The sequence below is a fragment of the Gigantopelta aegis genome, chromosome 15 (genome assembly GCF_016097555.1).
Source record: "Gigantopelta aegis isolate Gae_Host chromosome 15, Gae_host_genome, whole genome shotgun sequence".
Taxonomy (NCBI): Eukaryota; Metazoa; Mollusca; class Gastropoda; order Neomphalida; family Peltospiridae; genus Gigantopelta; species Gigantopelta aegis.
The window spans coordinates 5,542,515-5,566,413 of NC_054713.1; the positions used below are offsets into that span (position 1 = coordinate 5,542,515).

The 23,899-nt window shown below is 36.3% G+C and overlaps 1 protein-coding gene across 1 annotated transcript; it reads left to right on the forward strand.

The window, feature by feature from the left end:
- The first annotated feature begins 2,378 nt into the window (after nt 1–2,378).
- Nucleotides 2,379–23,030, forward strand: LOC121389956. The gene is made up of 3 exons (XM_041521628.1): nt 2,379–2,725; nt 6,920–7,142; nt 17,468–23,030. Exons 1-3 carry the CDS (start codon nt 2,448–2,450, stop codon nt 18,044–18,046), a joined length of 1,080 nt encoding a protein of 359 aa, XP_041377562.1. The 5' UTR covers nt 2,379–2,447; the 3' UTR covers nt 18,047–23,030.
- The last annotated feature ends 869 nt before the right edge of the window (nt 23,031–23,899 follow it).

The window sequence follows — 23,899 nt, forward strand, 5'->3', positions numbered from 1 at the left end:
ATCAAATGGAGTGGGCCCTACGGGTTATATACAGTTAGATAAGAACCACAGTCAAATAACGGGTTAACAGTTAGATGTAAGAACAATCAAATGGAGTGGGCCTACGGGTTATATACAGTTAGATGTAAATCAAAACTACGGGTTATACAGTCAAATGTGGGCCTACGGGTTATATACAGTTAGATGTAAGAACGACAATCAAATGGAGTGGGCCTACGGGTTATATACAGTTAGATATAAGAACGACAATCAAATGGAGTGGGCCTACGGGTTATATACAGTTAGATGTAAGAACCACAATCAAATGGAGTGGGCCTACGGGTTATATACAGTTAGATATAAGAACTACACAATCAAATGGAGTGGGCCTACGGGTTATATACAGTTAGATATAAGAACCACAATCAAAAGTGGGACGGGTTATATACAGTTAGGCCTATCAAATGGAGTTATATACAGTTAGATGTAAGAACCACAATCAAATGGAGTGGGCCTGTTCTGTTCCACTGAGTGTTATTGGTTGCAGTGTGGATTACATTGTGTTATTTGTTCTTTGTGTTTAAATAAATAAAGGTAATCGATATATATATATATATATATATATATATATATATATATATATATATATATATATATATATATTAAATTTCTGCACTAGGAAACATCAGCACAGTGAAATAAATTTGTTGTTTTATTGTTTTTTTGCTTTTTTTTCACAATATATATACAACTATGTTCATCTATGATGGGGGGGGGGGGGGGGGTGAGGCGCCTGCATGACACAAGCATCTAAACATTCTGTGTTTGCTGTCATTGTACATGTTTCAGAATCATGTCTGGGATCGATCCCCGTCATTGACGCCATTGAGATATTTGTAAATCCAGCCAGTGCACCACTATTGGTATATCTAAGGCCGTGTTATGTGCTAGTATCCTGTCTGCCGGCTGGTGATTAAACGATCCCTTGCTACTAATGAAAAAAATAAGCGGGTTTCCTCTCCATGACTATAATGTCAAAGTTTCCATTAATTTAAAATAAATCAATGTGCACTAGTGTCGTTAAAGAAAAAACAAACTGAATTATAGAGCCTTTTATAAATGGAAGCTCAGGCAAAATATAAGCATTATGCACATTTTAATTACGGTTATATGACGTCAGACTTATGGTTAAGGACCACACAGATATTGAGGGAGGAAACCCGTTGTCGCCACTTCATGGGCTACTCTTTTTCGGTTAGAAGCAAGGGATCTTTTATATGCACTATCCCACAGACAGGATAACATATACGACTGCCTTTGATATACCAGTCGTGGCGCACTGGATGGAGCGAGAAATAGCCAAATGGGCCCACAGATAGGGACCGATCCCAGACCGACCGCGCATCAAGCGAACGCTTTACCACTGGGCTACGTCCCGCCCCAAGTACGTAGGTACTGGGTTCGCAGTCCAGTACCCGCTCTCATCCAGAGCGAGTTGTAACAACTCAATGGGTAGCTAACCAATTACCTCGCATTGTCACATAGCTGAGGTGCTTGCCCAGGACAGCGTGCTTGAACCTAAATTGGTTATAAGCACGGGGGGTGCCGGACATGGTGGAAGGTTTTTATTTCTTTCTCTGAAGTCGCCGAATCCGCGCCTGATTTACATTAGAAAGTGACAAAGTGGAAGGTTGTGAGATAGTACAACAATATGTGAATGGGAAGATAATTAACTAGCATAATTAGATGCACATAGGCGTACAGGCTCCCATTTTGTTGTTGTTGTTTTTGTTGTTTGTTTTTTGCGTGTGGTTTTTTTTTTTGGGGGGGGGGGGGGAGGCTGGTTTATGCCCGAATTAAACAAAAATACTCGAATCTGTACATTTATTAATATTAGCATTACTGCCAAACAGTTATATTGGGTTGAAAACGAATCACTACGCATTTTTACACCAATTACAACTAATTTTGACGGTAGAGTGATGGGAATGCATGGAAAAAAGGTTTCAGGTCAGCACATTATGTCCGAATATGTGCATAATTTTTGCCTGAATTTGAGGTTTAGCTCCAGCACGGGGGGGGGGGGGGGGGGGGGGGGGGGGGGGGGGGCAGTTGCCCCACTGTCTGATACGCTTAATAAAAATTTATTAAAAAACGGAATGTCAGTTACACTTTTGTAGAAGTTATTAAGGTCCTAAACGGGGTAAACCCCACTGACTAGGTTAAAACATATTATCTATGCTAGAATAGTAAAACTTTTATATTATTAAAGTGCTAATGAATTAATAAGAAGTTCCAACAAACAACCAAAATCTTTACGTGCATGCGTGTAACTTATGAAGGTGCCTGAACCCGAGTTATCGCGCTTCATCAAAGGTGGCAGCACCGGTATTTAACGCTCGAGACGCCATTGATTGTGGATAGTTGTCAACTGTCAAAACACGAAACAGACGGTGTAGTCTGTCAAAATGACTTGTGATTTGCCATGCATTTCATACATGGCGATCTACGTCATATCACTGCACATTGTGAACAGTAATTCTAGGAGCTCCTCAAGTTCCAACCACTGGCGGCTCGATCCCGGCGAGGGGAAAGTGAGACGAGCTACCACGGACGATGGAAGTCATTCGGAAGACGATCTTGTGATGGACATTTTGAAAAACAAAGTTGTTAAAAATGGGGAGTGGAGGGTGGAAACACAACATGTGGGCTGCGATACTCCAGAATCTCTAGGGCAGGAAAAAAGGTAAAGAGACAGAACTGTTACAGAAAGCTAAAGGCATGGGTCGCCATCATCACGACTGTCACTAGTATAACTATAACCGTAACGTGTTTTAGCTTGAACTACATGTGTCAGTTATAAATTATTAAATAGTGTGTACATAATAAACACAACCCAATGCACCGGCCCTAAGATGATATGTGTTGTTGTAGCTCAGCCACCTCCAACCCACCCCTTATTGATACTGATAACAGTGATATGTAGGGGAAGGGTTTGGGGTCGTTGAGAGTGTGGTTGAGAAAACCATTTACTTAAAGGGACATTCCTGAGTTTGCTGCATTGTAAAATGTTTCCGACTAATAAAATATTTTTACGATTAAACTTACATATTAAATATATTTTCTTGTTTAGAATATCATTATATATGTATATTTAATGTGTTTTCTGGTCGTCTTAATATTTGTAAGAAGCCCAAACTGGATTTTGTCTTCAAATAATTTCGTATACAGTGTACGAAAAAATATATTTTAGGAAATAAAATGAAATTTAACCTACTACAAATATTAGAACGATCCGAAACACGTTTAATATACAGGGACTAATATTTTATACAGAAAAATATATTTGATATGTAATTACAATCATTAAAAAGTCTCTGTTACTGTTAGTTGATAATATCTTAAAAACTGCAGCAAACTCAGGAATGTCCCTTTAATGTGTGCCATGCACTAGGGATAGACCTACATATTAATATTATTAAGGGGATGGCTGGAAGTGACTCGAGCTACTGGAGTGAGTGCACAATCTCTAGTGGGCAGTGGGGTGTGTGCACAAACCACATTTTGCATCTAGATTGATAGAGTAGGGCAAAAACAAAAGCCTGGTACATTTTTGTCATTAAGGGGTGAGGGCAAATCCCCCCACCCAAACTGGTTGCCATGGATCTGGTGTGCAGAGGGAACACAGGGGTACAGCAATGAAAAATATTTCACTAGTCTGCTGGACCAGAACTAACTAAAATTTACTAGCCTGCCAGAAGTTAACTAGTCCGCCAGCCTATAGAACAATATATTGTTTAATAATATTATAATATGCACATCAAATGATATATATATATTTTTAAATATTGTAATAAAGACAGTTTTTCACAGTTCTTTCATATAGATTTACAAAATTCAAGGTTTATAAAATAAAAACAAAATACCATCCGTCAGAAAAAGACAGATCGCCCGTCGGACTAGAAGTTGCATTTTTCAACTCGTCCATGAGAATTTTTACTCTCATTTGGCGAGCGGGCGAGTACACAGTAGTGATATCTGAAAGTTGCATAGCGAACCATGACAGATACATCTAAATCTACTTTTCAAACAAAATGTGTCCCTACAAGGTTTATTAAAATGATAGCAAAAATGTCCATGTCAATATTTAAATTAAGCACCTTAGGATTAACAGTTTATTCATGACATAATTTACATACATGTACATAGTACATAGTACAATGTTCACCCTAATTTCGCACCTTACATTTTAGTAACATTTGTTGTGTTTAACTGCTGGATTACCAGTCATATCGTCTCCACTTTCTGAGTCCTCACAAAAATGTCCCAGGGACTATAAGAAGATTAGTAATAATAATGTTACATGAATAAATGATTTGAAGGTTGAAAGTGACATACCAGGGAACATTTTATTCAATATCACGTTGCGATTCGCTACACAAGTTTCGAGATCACTACACAATTTTAAAACATTCAAGGGACAGAACCTAATTAAAAAAAATTAAGGTATACATGTATGTATTTCTCACTATTAGAGCTGTTTATCATCACTGAAATCAAACATTACTTATATTGTAGTGTTTTCCCTAGCTTGTTTTAGCATGGTGCAGCACCATACCTCAATAGTCTAGCACCATCTTGTCTCAATCAGCGCCATGCTGCCCTGAAATTAAACAAGCCTTTTTCAAATTTCAGTAATTAATTCTAAAATTACCTTTATAAAACACCAAAAAAGGTATTAATTAATAAAATATGCCTTTTATATCTTTTGCCATTCATTTATTAAAGCAAGCACATAAATTACATTAATGTTTATTTTAATTAAATTTTTTGGTATTTTTAATGAAAAACAGGTGCCCCAAAAATGGTCAAAATGCCCCAAAAGTGTTTGGTCTACCATGCCTTGCCTAATTTCTTGGGAAATCACTATATTGTATTGCTTAGATTATCCATTTCCTTACAACCGAAGTGTTTCTGGTCATCCTGGTGTTTTTAACACCATAAAATGCATTTTTCATATTTTTTAAAATGCATGTGCATCTGCGAAGTAACTGTTATGGAGTCGCGTTTTTGTAGACCTATTTTAGCTTAGCTTAGTAACTGGTTTAATGTGTCCATATACCACTAGGGTTTCTAACACCCCTATCCCGAGTCCAGCCTCCGATATGATCGGGGGTTTGACTTGGGACAGGGATAACTTAACAAATAGGGGAAATTTTGAATATTAATGCCAAAAGTATAAAAAGGGGAGAGTTGGGGTTAAAAAGTTTTGGCTGCGCCCTTAAAGAAAAATATCAACATTCCTAACCTATATAAATTATTAATATAATGTATTGTCGGCGCAAATTTAGATGGGCTGGTCTAAAATTAATAATAATTCTTAAACAATATTCATTAAGCCCATGGGAGGTTAAGAGGAAAGGGGCTGCCAGTCATATTTTAAACATTGGTGTGACCAGGTGAGGGTCGGGAGGGAGGGGAGGCCGGCCCTACACAAAACCTAAGGCCGAACCGCCTACGCATATAGCCCCAAAGAATGCCCTAACTCCTGGCATCCCATCACCCCCACTCCCCACCGTGTCCAACTGCAGTTCAGTCCAATCCTGGCAGCCTAGTAGTTGTTTAGGAAGTTATTATAACTTCCCAAACCGGCGTAACTTGAAGAGTGGTGCCAAAGGGTTATAAGAGTTTAATTGCTGGTGCACAAAAAATCCAGCGATGGACCTATTTTAAAGAGTATTTCAACGTCACAGACTCTTATTTCACTCTGTTGTATCCAAATTTGTTACAGGTTTGTAAATTAACCAAACATAATGTCCATTAGTGAAAAATATGCCTTAGTGTTTAAATACTAGGGTATGTTCCTTTAAACAGTAGTTGCTAATCCATTATTTTCAATTGACTAGAAATATCACTAATCAAGATTTTGAAAATGAAATATTCGCTGCAGACCCTAGTTTCTAAACACTACTTAAAAGGCAAATTTTTCATCATTAGAACCGGTGTTGATAACTGAAATCATACATTATGTAGATTTGTTTGTTTAGATTATCCATTTCCATACAACCGAAGTGTTTCTGGTCATCCTGGTGTTTTCAACAAATAACAAAATATTTTTTCATATTTTTAAAAATGCACATGGGTCTGAAAAGGAATGGTTATGGAGTCGAGTTTTAGTCTATTATTAAGGGTATTTCATGGTGTCAAAGTCATAGGTCTACTTAAGATTGTTTCACACTGTTGTAACTTTTAAATCCAAATGTGTTAAGGTTTGTAGATTAACAACATTTAGTCTCAATTATCACGGGTTAAAATTAGTCTGAGCAGACTCCTTTAATATTTTGTTGTTTAATTGGGTTGTCAAACGCACAAATGCGCATGTTTACAAAATGTATTTACATTATTAAAGACTGAGACTAGTGCCATTTGACTTGAGGCTGGTAGGTACTGGGTTTGTATCCCACCTGAGCCAATGTGTGATTTTTCATGCCAGTAGAGCTCCAACCCAGAGTGAGTGCACCGCTAGGCTCAATGGGTAGGTGTAAGGCCTCATACACCGAGTTTCACCCACTTCACGGGTGCGATTATGGGTGTGTCTCCCGAGTGTATGACCCCACATGGGGGACAATTACCCGGCATGCACTGCAGGTTCTGTGTACCCCGGCCTCGGGTGATACCGAGATAGCTCACCTGACAGCTAGCGTGGATCACGGCCCTGTCAAGTAGTCCCATATGGAAATACTGCGGCTTCACCATTCATCTCATCATCATCCATGTTTGTAATTACTGTCAAAAAAATGTTCACATTTTACTGACAAGAACATTTTTCCTGTGTCAGTATGATGTAAATGTAACTATATATATTCATTTATATAACAAGTCATATACATGTATGTATGTATTTAAAATTAATACATGGACATTTTGTTTTAAATTGCAGCACACAAACAAAGACATCTCATAGAAAAAGCAAAAGAAATTTAACGTGTGGCCGGTCGGTGAACACGACACAGTACGATCACCTGCGGGGTGTAGCTGAGCGCAAGGAGCACAGTCAGTTCCCCGAACCCGAGGTGGCGATGATTTTTCAGAAGAAAGGAACACAGATTTCAGACGTCGATATGAACGAACTTGAAGAAAGATTATGGAAGGCAAAAAAACAGGTATTAAAAACTGTACAAGTTGTCAGCTTCATTCTGTAAATTAGTTGCACTGTTTCATTAAAATGTTAATCAAAACCAGAACTCTACTCTTTTTGTCAAAACCCGAAACCGAAGCCAAATTTCATAACCGCACATCGCGAGACTGTATATGTAATATAAGTTGTAGAAGCATCACGGGGGGTATATGGCTTTTTATGTACCCTTTGTGTGTTCTTATACCCCGAGCCAATGGCGAGAGGGTAAAAGAGCACACAGAGGGTACATAAAAAGCCATATACCCCGAGAGATGCTTCTACAACAAATTTATCTTGCTGACATGTTAAACCATATAATCAAAATAACGCCAGACAATAATTTTTAACAATTTATTAACGGAGCCATACCACGTGGACGCGAACGAAACCACTTGCCAGTGATGAAAAATAGTTCCATAGATAAACAAGTTTTTAACTTCAAATGTTTGTAATATGAAATTATTGCAATATTGATTGATTATCAATGTTATTTATAATCTAATTATTGCTTTAGCATTAACTGGGGTGGCTGGAAACTGTTGGAAATTTCAGATGGGGTATAAGAGAATTTGGCTCCGCCCACAGGGGTATAAGGGATTTGTCCAACGGCAAACAACCAATGAGATTAAAGAATTTTACATGAAGGTGAGATAATAAAATTTATACACACATGTATATACATGTGTACAAGCCACAAGGTTTAAAATTTTATGCAAAACACTTTTTGGGGTTCAATGCCCTGTGATCATCAGAATCCACAGACTTAATTGTGGTAATTAATGGATCTCCAGCAGCTGTTAATGACAGCACTGAACTAAAATGACCTTCCTGCACTTAGGAAAGATAAAAGTCCAAGTTGTGCCCATAATTAGTGCAGTCTAAAGCCCTGGATATAATTTATATGTTACTTGATGATCATACGTTGTCCTGGAAAAAAACCTAAGGGTAGCCTAATAATTAATTGCTCCTCTGCCTTAAATTAGATTATATGGAGAGCCATTTAAGATATGTATACTACCATATTAATACCATAATTAAATGAGTTAAAATTACTCTCGATCTAGTAGTATTCGACAAATGGTTGAGAAAGTCCCTAGTCAAATGATAATTTCCACTAGCCCAGACCAAATATAGACGGGTTTTTCTGATTGTCGCCCAGCAGTTTATGATGTTGTCGATAGATAGCGTAATCGTACAGCCGCCATTAAGGGAGTGAAATTCACGCAACAATAACGTGACGGCATTGCAGCTGGGTGCAATTTCAGTCTTAATTACTTTTATGGAACGTTTTACAAAAGCAAAACCAGTCTCGGATAATTCAACCTCATTTAAATATTGTATATTCATATCAATATCGGTGGAAATCTGTGAATGATTAAAAACATAAATAATAAAGCATCTATACACGCCAATACAAAAGCATAGCGAATAAATTAAATACACGCAAGTGTAAATAATTTTAATGATTATTAAGTGAAACTTTACTGAATGCATCCTAAAATATAGAAAAGTATTTCAATTATGTACGTTTGTAGAAAACGTGGTGTTCCATGGATTTAAAAAAAAAAAAGACTGACCTTGGATCTCGACTCTAGAGTAGATGTCAACGTTTAGCTGTTACTATTATTAGCTCTGAGATATTCCAGATGTGATCACTTAGGGTTGAAGTGGGGCGCAGTTAACACTGCCAAATATTTATCTCTTATTTATTGTTATTTTATTTTATTATTATTATTTGTTTAATATACATACGAGTTATTATGGTGTTAAATGTGTGCGATAAAATGATAAATAAATAATTTACTGACATAACACGCATGCATGTCACGCCGAAAATCGCACAACCCATTTTGTCGTAAAAAATTTATAATTATTATTTATTTTATAATAATAATAATAATAATAATAAAAAATAAAATAAAAAATAATTTATTTATTTATCTGTTATTATTTTATAATTATAATATATATTTTTAAAATTATTATCTTTTGTTTCTTGGAAAAATATTAAATTAAATTAATCATCCACAATATACAACACTAAATTACCCCGAAAATGCGCATTTGGTTAGTCATAACATTTTCTATACAGGGCCACCTAGCTAATTACAAACAGAACCCCTTTTATCTGATACCCTTGTCCGCTGAGGCGAAGATATTGTTTTAAAGTTCAATATATTAGGCTATACAAGTGTCCAGGGAAATTATATTTGCTTGCATTTAAGTTTAAATTATTCGTTATGCTTTAATATATTCGCCTGTATATATACATGCTTTATTATTTACGTTTTTAATGATTAATACACTTCCACCAACTTTGATATGAATATACAATCTTGAAATGAGGTTGTATTATTCGACATACTGGTTTTGCTTTCACAAAATGTACTAAAAAGGTTATAAATACTGAAAATGCACCCAGATGCAATGCCTTCACATGTTATTATTGTGCGAATTTCACTCCCTTAATGGCGGACCGATCACGTGATTCTAAACATGGCCGCACACAGTACTTTGACGTCACTCGCCAATAAACCCGTCTGTTGCCCAGCCGGGAACAAGGGCTAGTGGATTTGTCAGATCCTGCAACTAGTTTCAGGGCAGTGATGGAGAGTGACAGTTTTTTGTTTGTTTTGTTTAACAACACCACTAGAGCATATTGATTAATTTATCATCGGCTATTGGATGTAAGACATTTGATAATTCTGACACATAGAGTCATCAGAGGAAACCCGCTACATTTTTCCTGCAGCTTAGGGATCTTTTATATTCACTTTCCCTCAGACAGGAAAGCACATACCACAGCCTTTGTTCAGTTGTGGTGCACTGGTTGGAAGAGAAAAAAATCGAATCAGTTGAATGGATCCACTGAGGTAGTTTTATCCTGCAACATAAGCTCCTCCAGTGAGCACTCAACCAATGGATCTTTGTTTCCATGAAATCATTTAGCTTGTATGAACATTTGCATCATTGATCATGCATGAAGCTTTTAATTAGTTTGCATCGATCAATAAATGTTCAGTAATACAGTTATGTCACTGTATGCCTGTGTACATATGAATATCATGGTGTATACATACTCAGGGGTTCAACATTTTTCTAAAAAATTACTTGCCACAAGGCAAGTGCCAATCAGATATTCACTTGCTCCATATATTTTTCCACTTGCCTGTACTTCTTAGATAACCAATTCTGTTACTGTACTTCATTTAATACATTGCTCAATAATGTAATAATCTTGAAAGCAATTGGTTTAATTGCACAAATAAAGAAATTTAGCAATAGGTTATCACAATTACCCAGGAAGTACTAAATTTATATGCCTGTTCAGTAGTATCCACTGTTTATTGTATTTTTGTCTGTCTTCTCTACTTGTTGATTTAAACTTTGTTTCAAATAGTGTCCATTTGTTGATTTAAGCTGTGTTATTTGCTTGGTAGTGTCCACTTGTTCATCTAAATATATAATTATTGTGTCAGTGTATGTCTTAGTGACCACTTGTTGTATGGCCGTGGATGTGACGAGAACCTATTCCACTTGTGAGCCATACTTCTATGGCCCATGTGTCATTATTGTGAGTACCGGCATATTATTTAAAACTCTCTGCCCCAAAACACATCTCTGGGATGCTTTTACCCTGTTCATGGCTGAGAAAAGTCTCTCGCAAACAGCCATGGCTGGGCTCAAACTAAACATATGAGCTCTATTACTCTGCAAATGTTTTAAAATATCTCAGGCTTGGTAAACAACAGCAGAGGAGGGGATATTGTCATTTATGCTTAGAGGGGATCGCATCGTCACGATTATGGCGTAGGGCTAATGAAATCTAACTTGTCACGATTATAATGTAGGGCTAATAAAATTTAACTTCGCCCTAGACGTTTATTTTACACAAACGTAGATTTACATTTGCAAAGTACTGAAAAACATAAAGTATGTTCTGCTACAAGATGTATTACATCTAAGCTCATATATCTTACAACTTTTATAAGAATACAGTTCATAATATTTATGCTTTGTTCGAGTGGACTCGGAAATTATAAACTCGTTAGTAGCACTTCCTTTAGGCCTACACCCCCGTTCATTTGCAAAGAGTAAATTCCGGTACTGCGTTAACGGCTAATTTAATTTTAATATGACAATGTTAAACTATATCCATCCTCATATGCCATGTTTGTAACGATTAAACATTTTGATTGTACAAACAAGGCATGTTACTGTATACTTTATTTTATATAAGCTGTAAAGTGTATTGGACACTATGTCCAAGTTTAAAGATCATCGAAACATTACTTGTACAAATTCAATCAAACATTCAGTTGTGGAAATTACCGATTTCAGTCGATAGTAAAAGGAGAATAAGTTGTTATCAAACTTTTCAACACAATTTCCATTTTGGTATGATAGTGCATTTGCAAGAGTTACGATTTAAGGTTAGGGTTAATTCTCCTTAGAGCTATGTAAATGCTTGAATGATCGGAACTCTTTCCAAAGGATTCACCAAGATTTGTAACAAAATTCAAATAACTTTTAGGTGTTACATTAGTCACTTGTCATCGGGCATATGCAGTTAACATAATTACTTGCCCAGCATGAAAATTCCGCTTGGCACAGGAATTTTTTCTCCCTTGATCATACTGTGAGATACTAACCATTATGAATCGTATTTTGGAAGGCACAAATGTTGTTAACACCTGAGAAATCGAACTTTTTCTCTCTTCACCATCAACAATTGCCGTGTTCTTTAAACTTGTGGATTCCAAATAGTGAGCATAACAAGCGTGACAATATGGAATAAACCAGTCTAGCAATTCCTATGACACTCCAACTAGGTTTGGCATCTCTCCATATCACCAAATCATATTTTATTTATACATGACAATATTAGTAACATAATATTATGTCACTAAAATGGCTGTAAGTAATCATTCAATAAACATCATGGATATAAATTATACATGTGCCTTTGTACAGATACTACAACCCCGTCACCCTTTAACCAGCAAAAAAGAGGGGTTAAGCAGCTAGTTTCAAATACATGACTGTATAACCGAAATCAGCTTTGATTACCCTGGGCCTAGTTCCGCTAAACATTGTCATCCTCATTCTAGTAGGACCCTGTACATACAAGAACATGTTTCACCATTTTGTACAACAATTAATTATGGATTCCACAATCAATCAATCATGTTGACCAGTAGAGCCAAATCGTTTAAGAACCAGTTAATTTTTAGTTATAATCAATCATTGGAACGCCACCAGTTGTATCTACATTGTATGTATGTACAGGTGTACTTACAGCAGTACAGGATGTTAGGTGTTTGAGTGGCAGTGTGCTGAGTGTTTAGAGCCCAGGGCTGGCTATCACATTCATTAATTTTGTACATACCTGTACAGTGGAAACCCTCTAAACCAGACACCCTTGGAATCAAGACAAATGTCTGGTTTTAAGAGCGATCCAGTTTAGAGAGGTTAAGTTCTGTCCTGATTTTTACGGAGTGTCCGGTCTTGAGGGGTTTCACTGTAATTGTATGTATATATACATGAGCTGTCACATCAGGTTCGAGTTTTACGCTATTCCGCTGTTCCTCAAATAGTAAATTTCGAAACGGAATAGTAAAACAATTCTTCCAATATTCCACCATGAAAGTGAAAATAAAGCACATAATACCGAAAATTGCCTGCGACTATTCCGCTTATGCTTTTTCTTCAGCTACATGTTTCTGCAGAACAAATCCTCGCACTACTAAGACCTTTCTCATGCACTTAATGGTACAAAATAAACATCTTTTTGGAGTGAGTTTGTTTGTAATTCCAGCTAGTACGCAGTAATGCATAGTCTGGTATATAAACAATTGTTCATTACGCAATGTTGTACAGGGCGACGTAGCAGTCAGGAAAACTAGTGGTACATTAATAATTGAAGGGATAGTACATTTTTAGATGGAATAGTGTTTTTTGAAATTCACTATTCATTAATTAAATTTCAACCCCTGCACATGGGAAAACCTACAACTTGGCAAAAAAAAAGTTTGTCTTATTTTTTGGTAAATAACAGGTAATAACCTTACAAAACTAAATCTCAGGTATTTGAGCTCTATCTTAATTATATCTTGTAAAAATACAGCATTAATGACATCATATTTTCAAAATCAAAGTAGACGGCATCAAAATGAAATTTCAACGTTATTACCTTATTCTAGGTTACTTCCCGCCCAATTTCAATGAAATCAATTGATTTGGAATCAGTACATTTTTCATTTTATTTTTACCCAGTATTTTAAGTTATATATTCCGATTTGTTTTTTTTGAAAGCGATATATTCCGATTTAATTTTTAAAAATAACTCTACAGATCCCATACATGAATGTAATACTAATTAGTGAGAGATATGAAATTTAGCAAACTACAACATTTCACACCAATGTTTTTCAAATTTCTGTTACATATTGCACCCCACCCCACTTTATTCAGATTCCTGTATCCACTATGGAGTAATTTCGTATTTTGTTGGTGTCGTACTGTCGAACGATATGGTTTCATTCTTCGGTTGGTAGTGAGCATGTTGTAACCTGGTACTTGGGGTGGACAAAGGGTTGAATGGTTTTATATTTAGTTTTGTTTCTGTTGTGACAAGTGTTCTCGCTGCTCGATGTAAGCAGGGCGGATGGCCCACTATTGCATTTTGCCGCCCCGCTTTCGTGTTTTGCCGCCTCCTTTATTTTTCTTCATCCCACTTTATTTTCCCGCATCCTACTATATTTTACAGAACCCAGCTCCGCTATTTCATATTGGACACCTTTTTTCACACTGAAAAAGAAAATCATCGGTCGGCACACTCAACATCAAAGAAAACAAGCTGCGGTGTGGTCGATCAGTCTTTTGTGTTCACTAACTTTCGTCTGATATTTTGTTCTCAATTGCAGATGCAGTTGGTCGTAACTGATGATTTTTAATTACTTCATTTGTGTAGTCGGCAATTCTTTATAAAATATTAGAAACTTTTCATTTTGGGGGTATCACCGCTTATAAAAATAACGGAAGTGGTAGTGTTCACCATTAAAAGTATTTTTCTTGGACGCCTTTACAAAAACGAAACTTTTTATCACCTGGCGATATCAGTGCGATTGATTTATTCAATTAGGAAATAAAATGAACACAGACATGTTATGCCAATTTAGGGAATCCCCTGTATTTTTTAGATATCTTGAAATCTTTATTAAAATAATATTAAAACAAGAGGTATGTCTTTTCGCAAAGTCGACCAATACCCAATGATAGGCCTACACATAGCCCAAGTACTCGGGCTAGCCTATATGGTAACCATGTTTCCCACTCCTGTTTTTTTCTTTTTCTCTTCTGGTTTCTTTTTAGGTGGGTGGGGGGTGGAGGGGGACTTCCACAATCCTTTAAGTTTTACCCAGCGAGAATATTATGTAGGCCTACATTTCCTTCTGCTGTTTTTCTATTTCCCTCAACTTCAAAATATGGTCATAAATTTGATTTTTAGATTATTTTCTAAAAGACAATCCACTGCATCCTTTCTGTAACTTGTGCTAATTGGATGAGGTTCAGTGTCATTCTGCTCACTGGTGTTATCATCAGATAAGTGTTTGATTCTATGTTCAGTATTACTGTCAACATCTAATGGACTGTATTTATCATATTCATCCAATACAGTTAAAGTTAAAAGTTAGATTTTTATTAATCATCAGTTATTGGATGTCAAACATTTGGTAATATTGACCTATAGTCTTACAGAGGAAACCCGCTACATTTGTCTATTAGTAGCAACGGATGTTTTATATGCACCATCCCACAGACAGGATAGCACATACCACAGCTTTTGATATGCCAGTCATTGCGCACTGGATGGGACGTGAAATAGCCTAATGGCTCCACCGATGGGGATTGATCAGGCGAGTGCTTTACCACTGGATAATCCGGGATTACGTCCCGCTCATCAGCTAATACAGATACTGTTTCTTCTGTTTCCACTGTTCTTAGTCTTGGTCTTCTATTTTGAATTCCAAAATGTGCCTCAAAGAGTAGGACTACTTCAGGCTTTCATGTAAAATTAAAATATACATCTGTAAGGAAAGAAAACCAACTCCTATACAAATGATGTAAAGTGAACAGATATTATAATAGTTTAATAATTATCACACACATGCACGTACGCACATACACACACAGCAATAATAAATTTGGTTGAGGGAGAAACAACCTTTCAAGAATTGATCTTACTATACCTCCACGTTAATCTCTAGACCAGCTTATGCAATGGCATCATGACGTATAATAAAGGTACATGTATATAAATGAAATGTTTCTGTTACCATACTGCAATGTGTGTGCAGACGACAGTAAATTTGTTTGCAAACGATGTTAAAATAAATAACTAATAATGTAGTATTGTTACAGATATATATATTTTTTTTTGTAGGAAGTGATTTAGTTTTCAGTATTTAGATTAGAAATAGAAATAGGAGTAGAAATAGTGGTGTTGATTGTAGTCCACAGAACAGGTAGGCCTAACCAAGTGGTAGACCCATGCAACCTGATACGATCCTAATTTGATGTTTGGTCTAACTTATGAATATTGTATATAAATTTTGGAAACGTTGCTGAACTTTATGTTATGTATAATCATGTACATAATAAAAATGCGTGATACTTGCATGCCATATCGATATATAGGACTTCTCCCTATGCTTGTAAATGTGTATCAAAGTACTGATGGTATCGCTAACGATCTCGACCAGTGTTCTCAGGTACAAAATACAAAATAGTAACCAAACACTATTGTACATACAGATATATGTTTACTTCAAACTAATCTTCATGTAAAGAAGAAGATGTCATCTTCTAAATTCTTCAAAACAAACAACGCAAACAGCATGTCAACTTTTACTTCTGCGTTTATATGTGACGTCAAACTTTGAGCCGTGTTTACTCGGTTTATGACGTCATGCCAAATTGTAGGTTTTCGCGTGTGACGGCTCATATATATATATATATAAAAGTAAAAGTTGTGTTGTGTTATCTCCCTTTATATTTTGCCACATGTATATTTAGACAATACAACATACTTGTAGAAACTTTGTACACTGTACATACATTTGCACAGTATAAAGTAAGTTTTTTGTTTGTTTAACGACACCACTAGAGCACATTAATTTATTAATTGTCAGCTATTGGATGTCAAACATTTGGTAATTTTGACATATAGTCTTAAAGTTAAAGAGGAAACCCACTAAAAATGTTCCATTGGCAGCAAGGGATCTTTTATATGCACCATCCCACAGACAGGATAGCACATGCCACAACCTTTGGTATACCAATCATGACGTAACGAGAAATAGCCCAATGGGTCCACCGACGGGGATCAATCCCAGACCGAATGTGTATCAGGTGACTGATTTACCACTTGGCTACATGTATTTATCTACAGAACATTTTACCTGATGTTGGTGGATATACCAGTTGATACATGGACACATTTCATTATTATTTCAGTCTAAATATTCTATAACAAATGATTGAATGGGTTACATTGATATTACGTGTACATGTAGGTTGTTTGAAAGAAAGGCGACTGCATGCATGTACTTCATGAACTTGATTTTACACTACATGTACATACATGTACTTTGAACACTGCTTACAAGAAGAAAAGAATTCCGTAGAAAAATGACATACATTGACTGGTCACATAAACATTGCTTCCATCCCAAGTTACCAGTTCAACTGAGCATGTGTACACAGTGATAGAAATAAGCAGAATTTTTCACTAGTCCACCAGACAAATAAATCTAGAAATCTACTTGTCCGCCAATATTTTCATTTGTCCAAATAAATGATTTGTTTTATTCAAGTCCCAGGATGATGTTTTTGATTGCTCAAAATAAAACTGCACTGAAAATTTCTACTTGTCCACTGGGCAACCATCAAGGCGCATTTTGCTTGTCTGAATAGATTTTCACTTGTTGGAACAAACGGACAAGTGCTTATTTCGAACACTGATGTATTGGTGTAATTTATAAACTGTATCTAAAAGGAAGACTATCAAAGTTGCATATTGGCAGCTTAATTAAATTATGTGTTGAAGCTACATTTTGTAATGTCTGCTAAATTTTATTTCATGGTATTATTAAATAAAGATGTAGACAAAATTTTATACAAAGATGGAATGAAAAAAATAAAACAAATGCCAACAAATGTTTCATGTGAAATGTGTAACCTTGTACCCGTGTCTGTTTAATTTATACAATGTATGTGACTGAATGTATTTTAAATAATATTTTTCAGAAAACGAAGTCCATACAGCTGTACAATCAAATTGGAAATTTTTGGCGAATTAAAGGAAACACACAGTTGTCTATAGACTGTTTCCGAAAGGCACTCTCGATATCACCTGACAATCCCGACGTGCTTCTGAACCTCGCCCGAGTTCTGTTTAACCTCCAGTACCTCGACGATGCGATCTTCCTTACCCGCAGGTCACTCATGATGCAGCCGCCCAACGAGAACTCCTGGCTCCAGCACTTCACGCTGGGCGAGATTTTAAAAGCTTATGGCCATTTTCAGGAGGCGTCACTGCATTTCCGACACTCGCTCGAACTGAACCCCGGGTTCCAGCCAGCGCAGGCACATTTACGGGAGATGGAAAGCACGCCCAGTCCTTCGGTGACCCAGTACACGCTATTCATTATTTTGTTTCTCGTTCTCGGGGTTCTTTTTGGGGTCATCACGTCGATAGAGGCGAATTTCGACGAGGGCGGAGACATGGTTAAAACTCAGAGACATTTTAATCGCGCCATGGCGATGAGATCTATAAAGTTAGGTATAAATCCCCGGTTAATAAGGATGCGGAAGCTAAACTGTTAAAGGAAGAGGCTTCAAGTACAAATAGTTTTTTTGCACGTTTAGAGAAACTTGACAGCACAAATGGCACATCAAGAAACCATTTTTTTTTTTTTTTTTTTTTTTTTTTTTTTTTATGATTATTATGATGATGATTATTATTATTATATTTACAGTGCTGTTGAAAATGTTAATACACGTAAAACTTCATAATTCAGATTTTATAACACTTAAAAAAGTAGATATATTTTCTTCTTGGTCCACATACAACATTTTATGAAATGTACCATCTTGTTTTCCGTAATTTTAGAATATGTCAAATAGATCGATAGGATTAAATACATTTATCAACCATTTTGCCAAAGTTTCAAATCTTTTCAGGAAATGAATAAAGGTTTACGTTTGTGACTGGTCGCACCACCATGTTCTGAATTAACATCTCAGTTCAACAGAGTGTACTTGTATTTCTGAAAGGTACTTAAAAAGAATGACAAATTTAATATTTAATTTGACAAACTCGGGACATTTTAACTACGGTTATTTACGGAAACCAAATAATGTTTTGTTTTATGTTCTGCGTAATGTAAGTTTGGACAATGAACCTTTAATATGTTATTACAATTTTTGTTAAACATTATTATTATTACTATTTTTTAAATAAATATAAATACACTGTTAATAGTGTTATTTACATATTTCAGATGTGCACTTGTCAAGATTATTTTTAATTTCAGTTTTTAATTGAATAATTATCAAAATAATAATAAACTTTAATTTAGACATACATGTAGAAATGTACACTATACTCCAAGATATGAAACAGTTGAAAAATATTAATGCTCTTGGGGGGAAAAATGTATTAGCTGTAGTTGCCATGATGGTAACTGATAAGCTTTAACAATTTACAAGTTTAAAATAAGAGTACTTAGGTCGTAAAAGGTGTATATTTAAATATTATCCTGCCAAAATTTGGGTATTTTCTGAATTTATTTTAAAAACATTTGATCCTACATACATGTCCATGTGTATATTGTGTATATGCAGACGGAATGTTGCTGCTATAAGATACGCCTTTGTGACGTTTATTCTGGGTTTAGATGCTTCTATGTACTAGATAACTCTAGTGGGGTGGATTTTTGGAATACCTTTTTGCACAATTCTGCTAGTTTTACACTTATATTAGTTTTGGGCCCGTGCTTTTAAAACTTAGTCTTTGCTCAAGGCTCTGGTCTATCCTCTGGACTCAAATGCCACAGAAAGGTAATTTCTTTTATCTTAGCCTGATGTCATTTCCCCCATGTGTGTTTAGACTGGTCTGAACATCCTAGCAGCCAATGGGGATGGCTTAAAATGCTTCAGAGAGGTCATTCTATTTTTTAGAATCGGTGGCATCATGATGAAAGCTTTAGCATCAAGATGGTGATTATGCTTAATTGCAACATGACCTGTAAGTTAAAGTTTGTTTTGTTTAATGATATCACTAGAACACATTGATTTATTAATCATCGGCTATTGAATGTCTGACATTTGGTAATTCTGACACATAGTCTTCAGTTAAAGCTTTTGTTTAGCGAAAACACTAGATCACATTGTTTTACTAATCACCAGCTATTGGATGTCAAACATTTAATGATTCGGACTTAGAATCTTAGAGAGAAAACCTGCTACATTTGAGTCGGAGCTGGTGCCAGGATTTGAACCCTGTCTACCAGGATCATGTGACCAATGTGCCACTGAGAGGAGTTGAGCCTTAAGTCCAGTCTTGAGTTTTTAAAGCTTTTGCGCCTGATTGTTACTGTTCATTTCTTAGCTTGAAGCTACACAAGATTGACAAATGCATCTATTTTTTTAGTGTTAGAAAACCAACATCTTTACTTCAGGTTTGAGACCTACTTTTATACAAGAAATTTAAATGCTTTGTTTTTGTTAATCTTAACATTTATTAAAAGGGAAGGGGTAATTGTGTTCAAATATGCCAAAATAGTGATGATATTCAGTTTGAAAGCGTGCTGTTTTTGTTGATGTCTTTTTATGACATGCACACAAACTAAATTAATGGGAGAGAAATGATGTGTGGGTGGGGATGGAATGTTAGTTGCCATCAAATACTAGTAGTACTACATGTATAATGCAAAGGGTTAAGGTTACACATTCTATTCTTTATTATTATTATTATTATTATTTTATTATAATTATTTTTACCGTAATTCGGCTACTGAAAAGATATATTATTTTCTTTTTCTCCGGCATAATGTAATAAAGCCAAACATGTCACCTTTTCAAGTAAAACAAAGTTGTAAATGGATGCTAGGATATTCACACCCAGGTAACTGGATGCTAGGATATTCACAGCCAGGATGCTCGGATATTCAAGGCCTGATTGTTTGGACGCAGGTGTGATCCATTGTTCTATGGGGAATGCAAGTTTGTCTGACACAACACTAGGATATCAAACTTCTAAAGAATCCCAGGTAGAAGTTTATCTAATATAAAGTCCAGGGCCCACTTTCACAAAACATCGTAAGCCGAGTTTTGCACGTAAATATAAATCTACGACTAAACCACCATTCTTTATACTATTAACAGCACAACAAATATATGTGTAGGTTTTTTATAACGCACATATATATATATTCCCACCCTCCTTAAAATGCTCCATCTTTTGTTGTGATATGCACCATTTTGTGCATGAAATCAATGCCAAACACATGTAAACCTATGACCAGTGACTGCTAGTTGCAGAAATAAATTAAGATGTTTTGCGAAATTGTCTCCAGAACATGTTTATGTATTAGATACAGATATGAAGTGTGATGCACATGCTCACAAAACTTAGTCTAAACTCGGATCTTTAAAACTGTCGCACACATACAATTTGTGGGCATTGTCATGATGTTAAAAGTCTCGGGACCTTATTAGAGATTGGGTTTAAACTACATGTAGACGTTTATAAACATGGTGCTAGAACTCCAGTTTAAGTTTCACATATATACACAAGTGGAAGTCCTGAATATGACTTTGTTCAACTGATTGTTGGTCACAATTTATTCAGAATAAATGTCCAGGATGGATACACGTTTATAGAAACAAAGCCAGGGCACACATTTATACCAATGAAGTCTTAAGATATAGGTTTATACAACTGTGATTCAGGATACAAGTCTATGCTATGAATACATAGTACAGTTATACAAATGAAGTCCAGGGCCCGGTTCCACGTAGCGGTCTTAGTGCTAAGATCACCTTAAGCACTTAATGTTATCTTAGAGGTAAGATCGCTTTGGGCAACCAGGCCCAGAGCAGAAGGTCATGCGTTTACAAATGATGCCACACGCATACAGTTTATATTATGACCTTTTAAAGTATTGTGACCTACGAGAAGTTTATTTCTTCGCATGATAGGTTTAATAATAATAATAATGCATTTTTTTTACAACAAAAAACGACGGCACCTGTTAACCTGGCACTGTTTTTATTTACACTGCACACGTGTCTGTGTAATTGTTCAAGATTAAATACTGGTTCGTATGTTCGTCCTCCAAATTTCATGCCATTTTAATGTGTAAGCACTATGCACCCGACCCCCTCCCCCTTCGCTCTGAAGCCACATGTTTAGGTGGCGAATTCTAAACACAAGAATATAAATACTATATTAATTATTTGTAAAGGCCTCACCTCACCGTCAAAACACATGTTCCAGATGCTTCCAACACGTTAGATATTTGATGAAAGTTTACTAACTGGATTAGTTTGAATTGTGCATGTAGGCCAAACACTAAGCGCCAATATACCGTTACACACAACACCGTGAATGTACTGACTATAGGCCAACTATACATAGCTGTAGCAGCATTATGTAGTGTTTTGTATATTACTTTATATTGGGTGATTTGAAACATAAAACGTCCTACTTTTTGAAGTTTAATAGAGGAAAAAATATGAAATGCAGAACATTTCTGAGGTGGGTTTTTTTTGGCACAAAACTAGTGTACTGTGTTGTTTATTGGTGATACAATTTTTATTTTTATAAATTGATTGCTTTTAAAATGGCGCATGATGTAAGAAAACCAATGATAATTTTTCTACTCGTCATCTGTACTAAACACGATTGTCGATTGGCCAGTCCCCCCCCCCCCCCCCCCACACACACACACACAGCCCATAACCTTTTTTCCCCCCTACCTCAAGAATGGACCTAAAACTCCCATATGCGGTCATGTAGGGTAGAAAAAGTACACCCATGGTGGTGAAAATTTCGACCTTGGACAAAACTCCCGTATTGAATAGTCCATAGGGTGGCAGTCGGAAGACATAAATAAGAAACCTAAATGTGTATAGGAAAATAAAAAAAGTTCTAGAATCAAGTAAGGAAGTGCCGTTTATCCTAGAAGAAAATAAATGGACTTCTGAGCATAGACATACGGGTCCCATTTTTAAAGTAGGGCAGTCTGATGTTTGTCCGAAGCAAACGGATCACTACGCATTTGTACATGGATTACAACTACATTGTAGTATAGTGGTTAGAATAGTGGTTAGAATTGTGGAAAAACAACATGGTGAAAAGGTTTCAGGCTAGCTTATTGTACCCGAATATCTCTATCATTTTTGCACGAATTTGAGGATTTGACACTATCCGCCCCCGCCCCCTGTGTAAAAAGACTTTGAGCCAGTTTACAATCCTTTAATATTCACACAGGTGATGACGTGACGTTTTATTTACGTAATGATTTTTCTACCGTGCACCATTTTAAAACTGAGCTATTTTACCACCAACAATAAACTAGTTTTATTCTAAATTTCTTGCTCCGCTGATCAACTTCTTAAAGTGGTATTTTTTTGTATATGTATATATCACCCCATACAACATGTTTATCACAATGCGCTTAGAATAATGATCTATTTGTATTGAAGTACATTTGGCATTTTGTGTTAACTTCTAGTCTTCCTGTGGTCGGACACTATAGAATTCTACCAGAAAACAGTAAACTATATATTTTTTTCTTTTGTTCAAATGGCTTTTGTTGTATTTTAACTGTACCAGGGCCCGTGCATATAAAACTTTTATAGAGTCCAGACTCTAAGGACGTCACACATACAATTTGTACCGGCCTCAGTGGCGTCGTGGCAGGCCATCGGTCTACAGGCTGGTAGGTACTGGGTTCGGATCCCAGTCGAGGCATGAGATTTTTAATCCAGGTACCGACTCCAAACCCTGAGTGAGTGCTCCGCAAGGCTCAATGGGTAGGTGTAAACCACTTGCACCGACCAGTGATCCATAACTGGTTCAACAAAGGCCATGGTTTGTGCTATCCTGCCTGTGGGAAGCGCAAATAAAAGATCCCTTGCTGCCAATCGGAAGAGTAGCCCATGTAGTGGCGACAGCGGGTTTCCTCTCAAAATCTGTGTGGTCCTTAACCATATGTCTGACGCCATATAACCGTAAATAAAATGTATTGAGTGCGTCGTTAAATAAAACACTTCTTTCTTTCCATACAATTTGTATGGCGTTGTTGTCATGACATTCATGTCTCAGACTTATTAGTCTTGAGTCTAGATTCTAAAAATGTTATAAGCACCAGGCCAGGACCATACCTGGCCTAAAGTAAACTTGGGGTACAATGATTCACTGGGTTAGGCCTAGATTTCTCCAAGTAGAGAAAACGGTAAATATTCGAGGTAGGGGGTGTTTTCATTAGGTTGAGACTGCTGTAAAATCGTCATGGTTTCTTGAAAATGCAAATTACAATACAGACTGAGCCATTACAAATGTCCATGATTGATTTTTGGGGCAGCCCCGTCGGTGGACCCATTGGCTATTTCTCGTTCCAGCCAGTGCACCACGACTGGTATATCAAAGGCAAGGATATGGTGCATATA

What these genes read in the sequence shown, in the direction of transcription:
- LOC121389956 (XM_041521628.1), top strand. Translation starts at nt 2,448, where the DNA reads ATGACTTGTGATTTGCCATGCATTTCATACATGGCGATCTACGTCATA. An exon ending in TCTCTAGGGCAGGAAAAAAG is followed by an intron (nt 2,726 to 6,919) that starts GTAAAGAGACAG and finishes TTTAAATTGCAG; the next exon opens with CACACAAACAAAGACATCTC. An exon ending in TATGGAAGGCAAAAAAACAG is followed by an intron (nt 7,143 to 17,467) that starts GTATTAAAAACT and finishes AATATTTTTCAG; the next exon opens with AAAACGAAGTCCATACAGCT.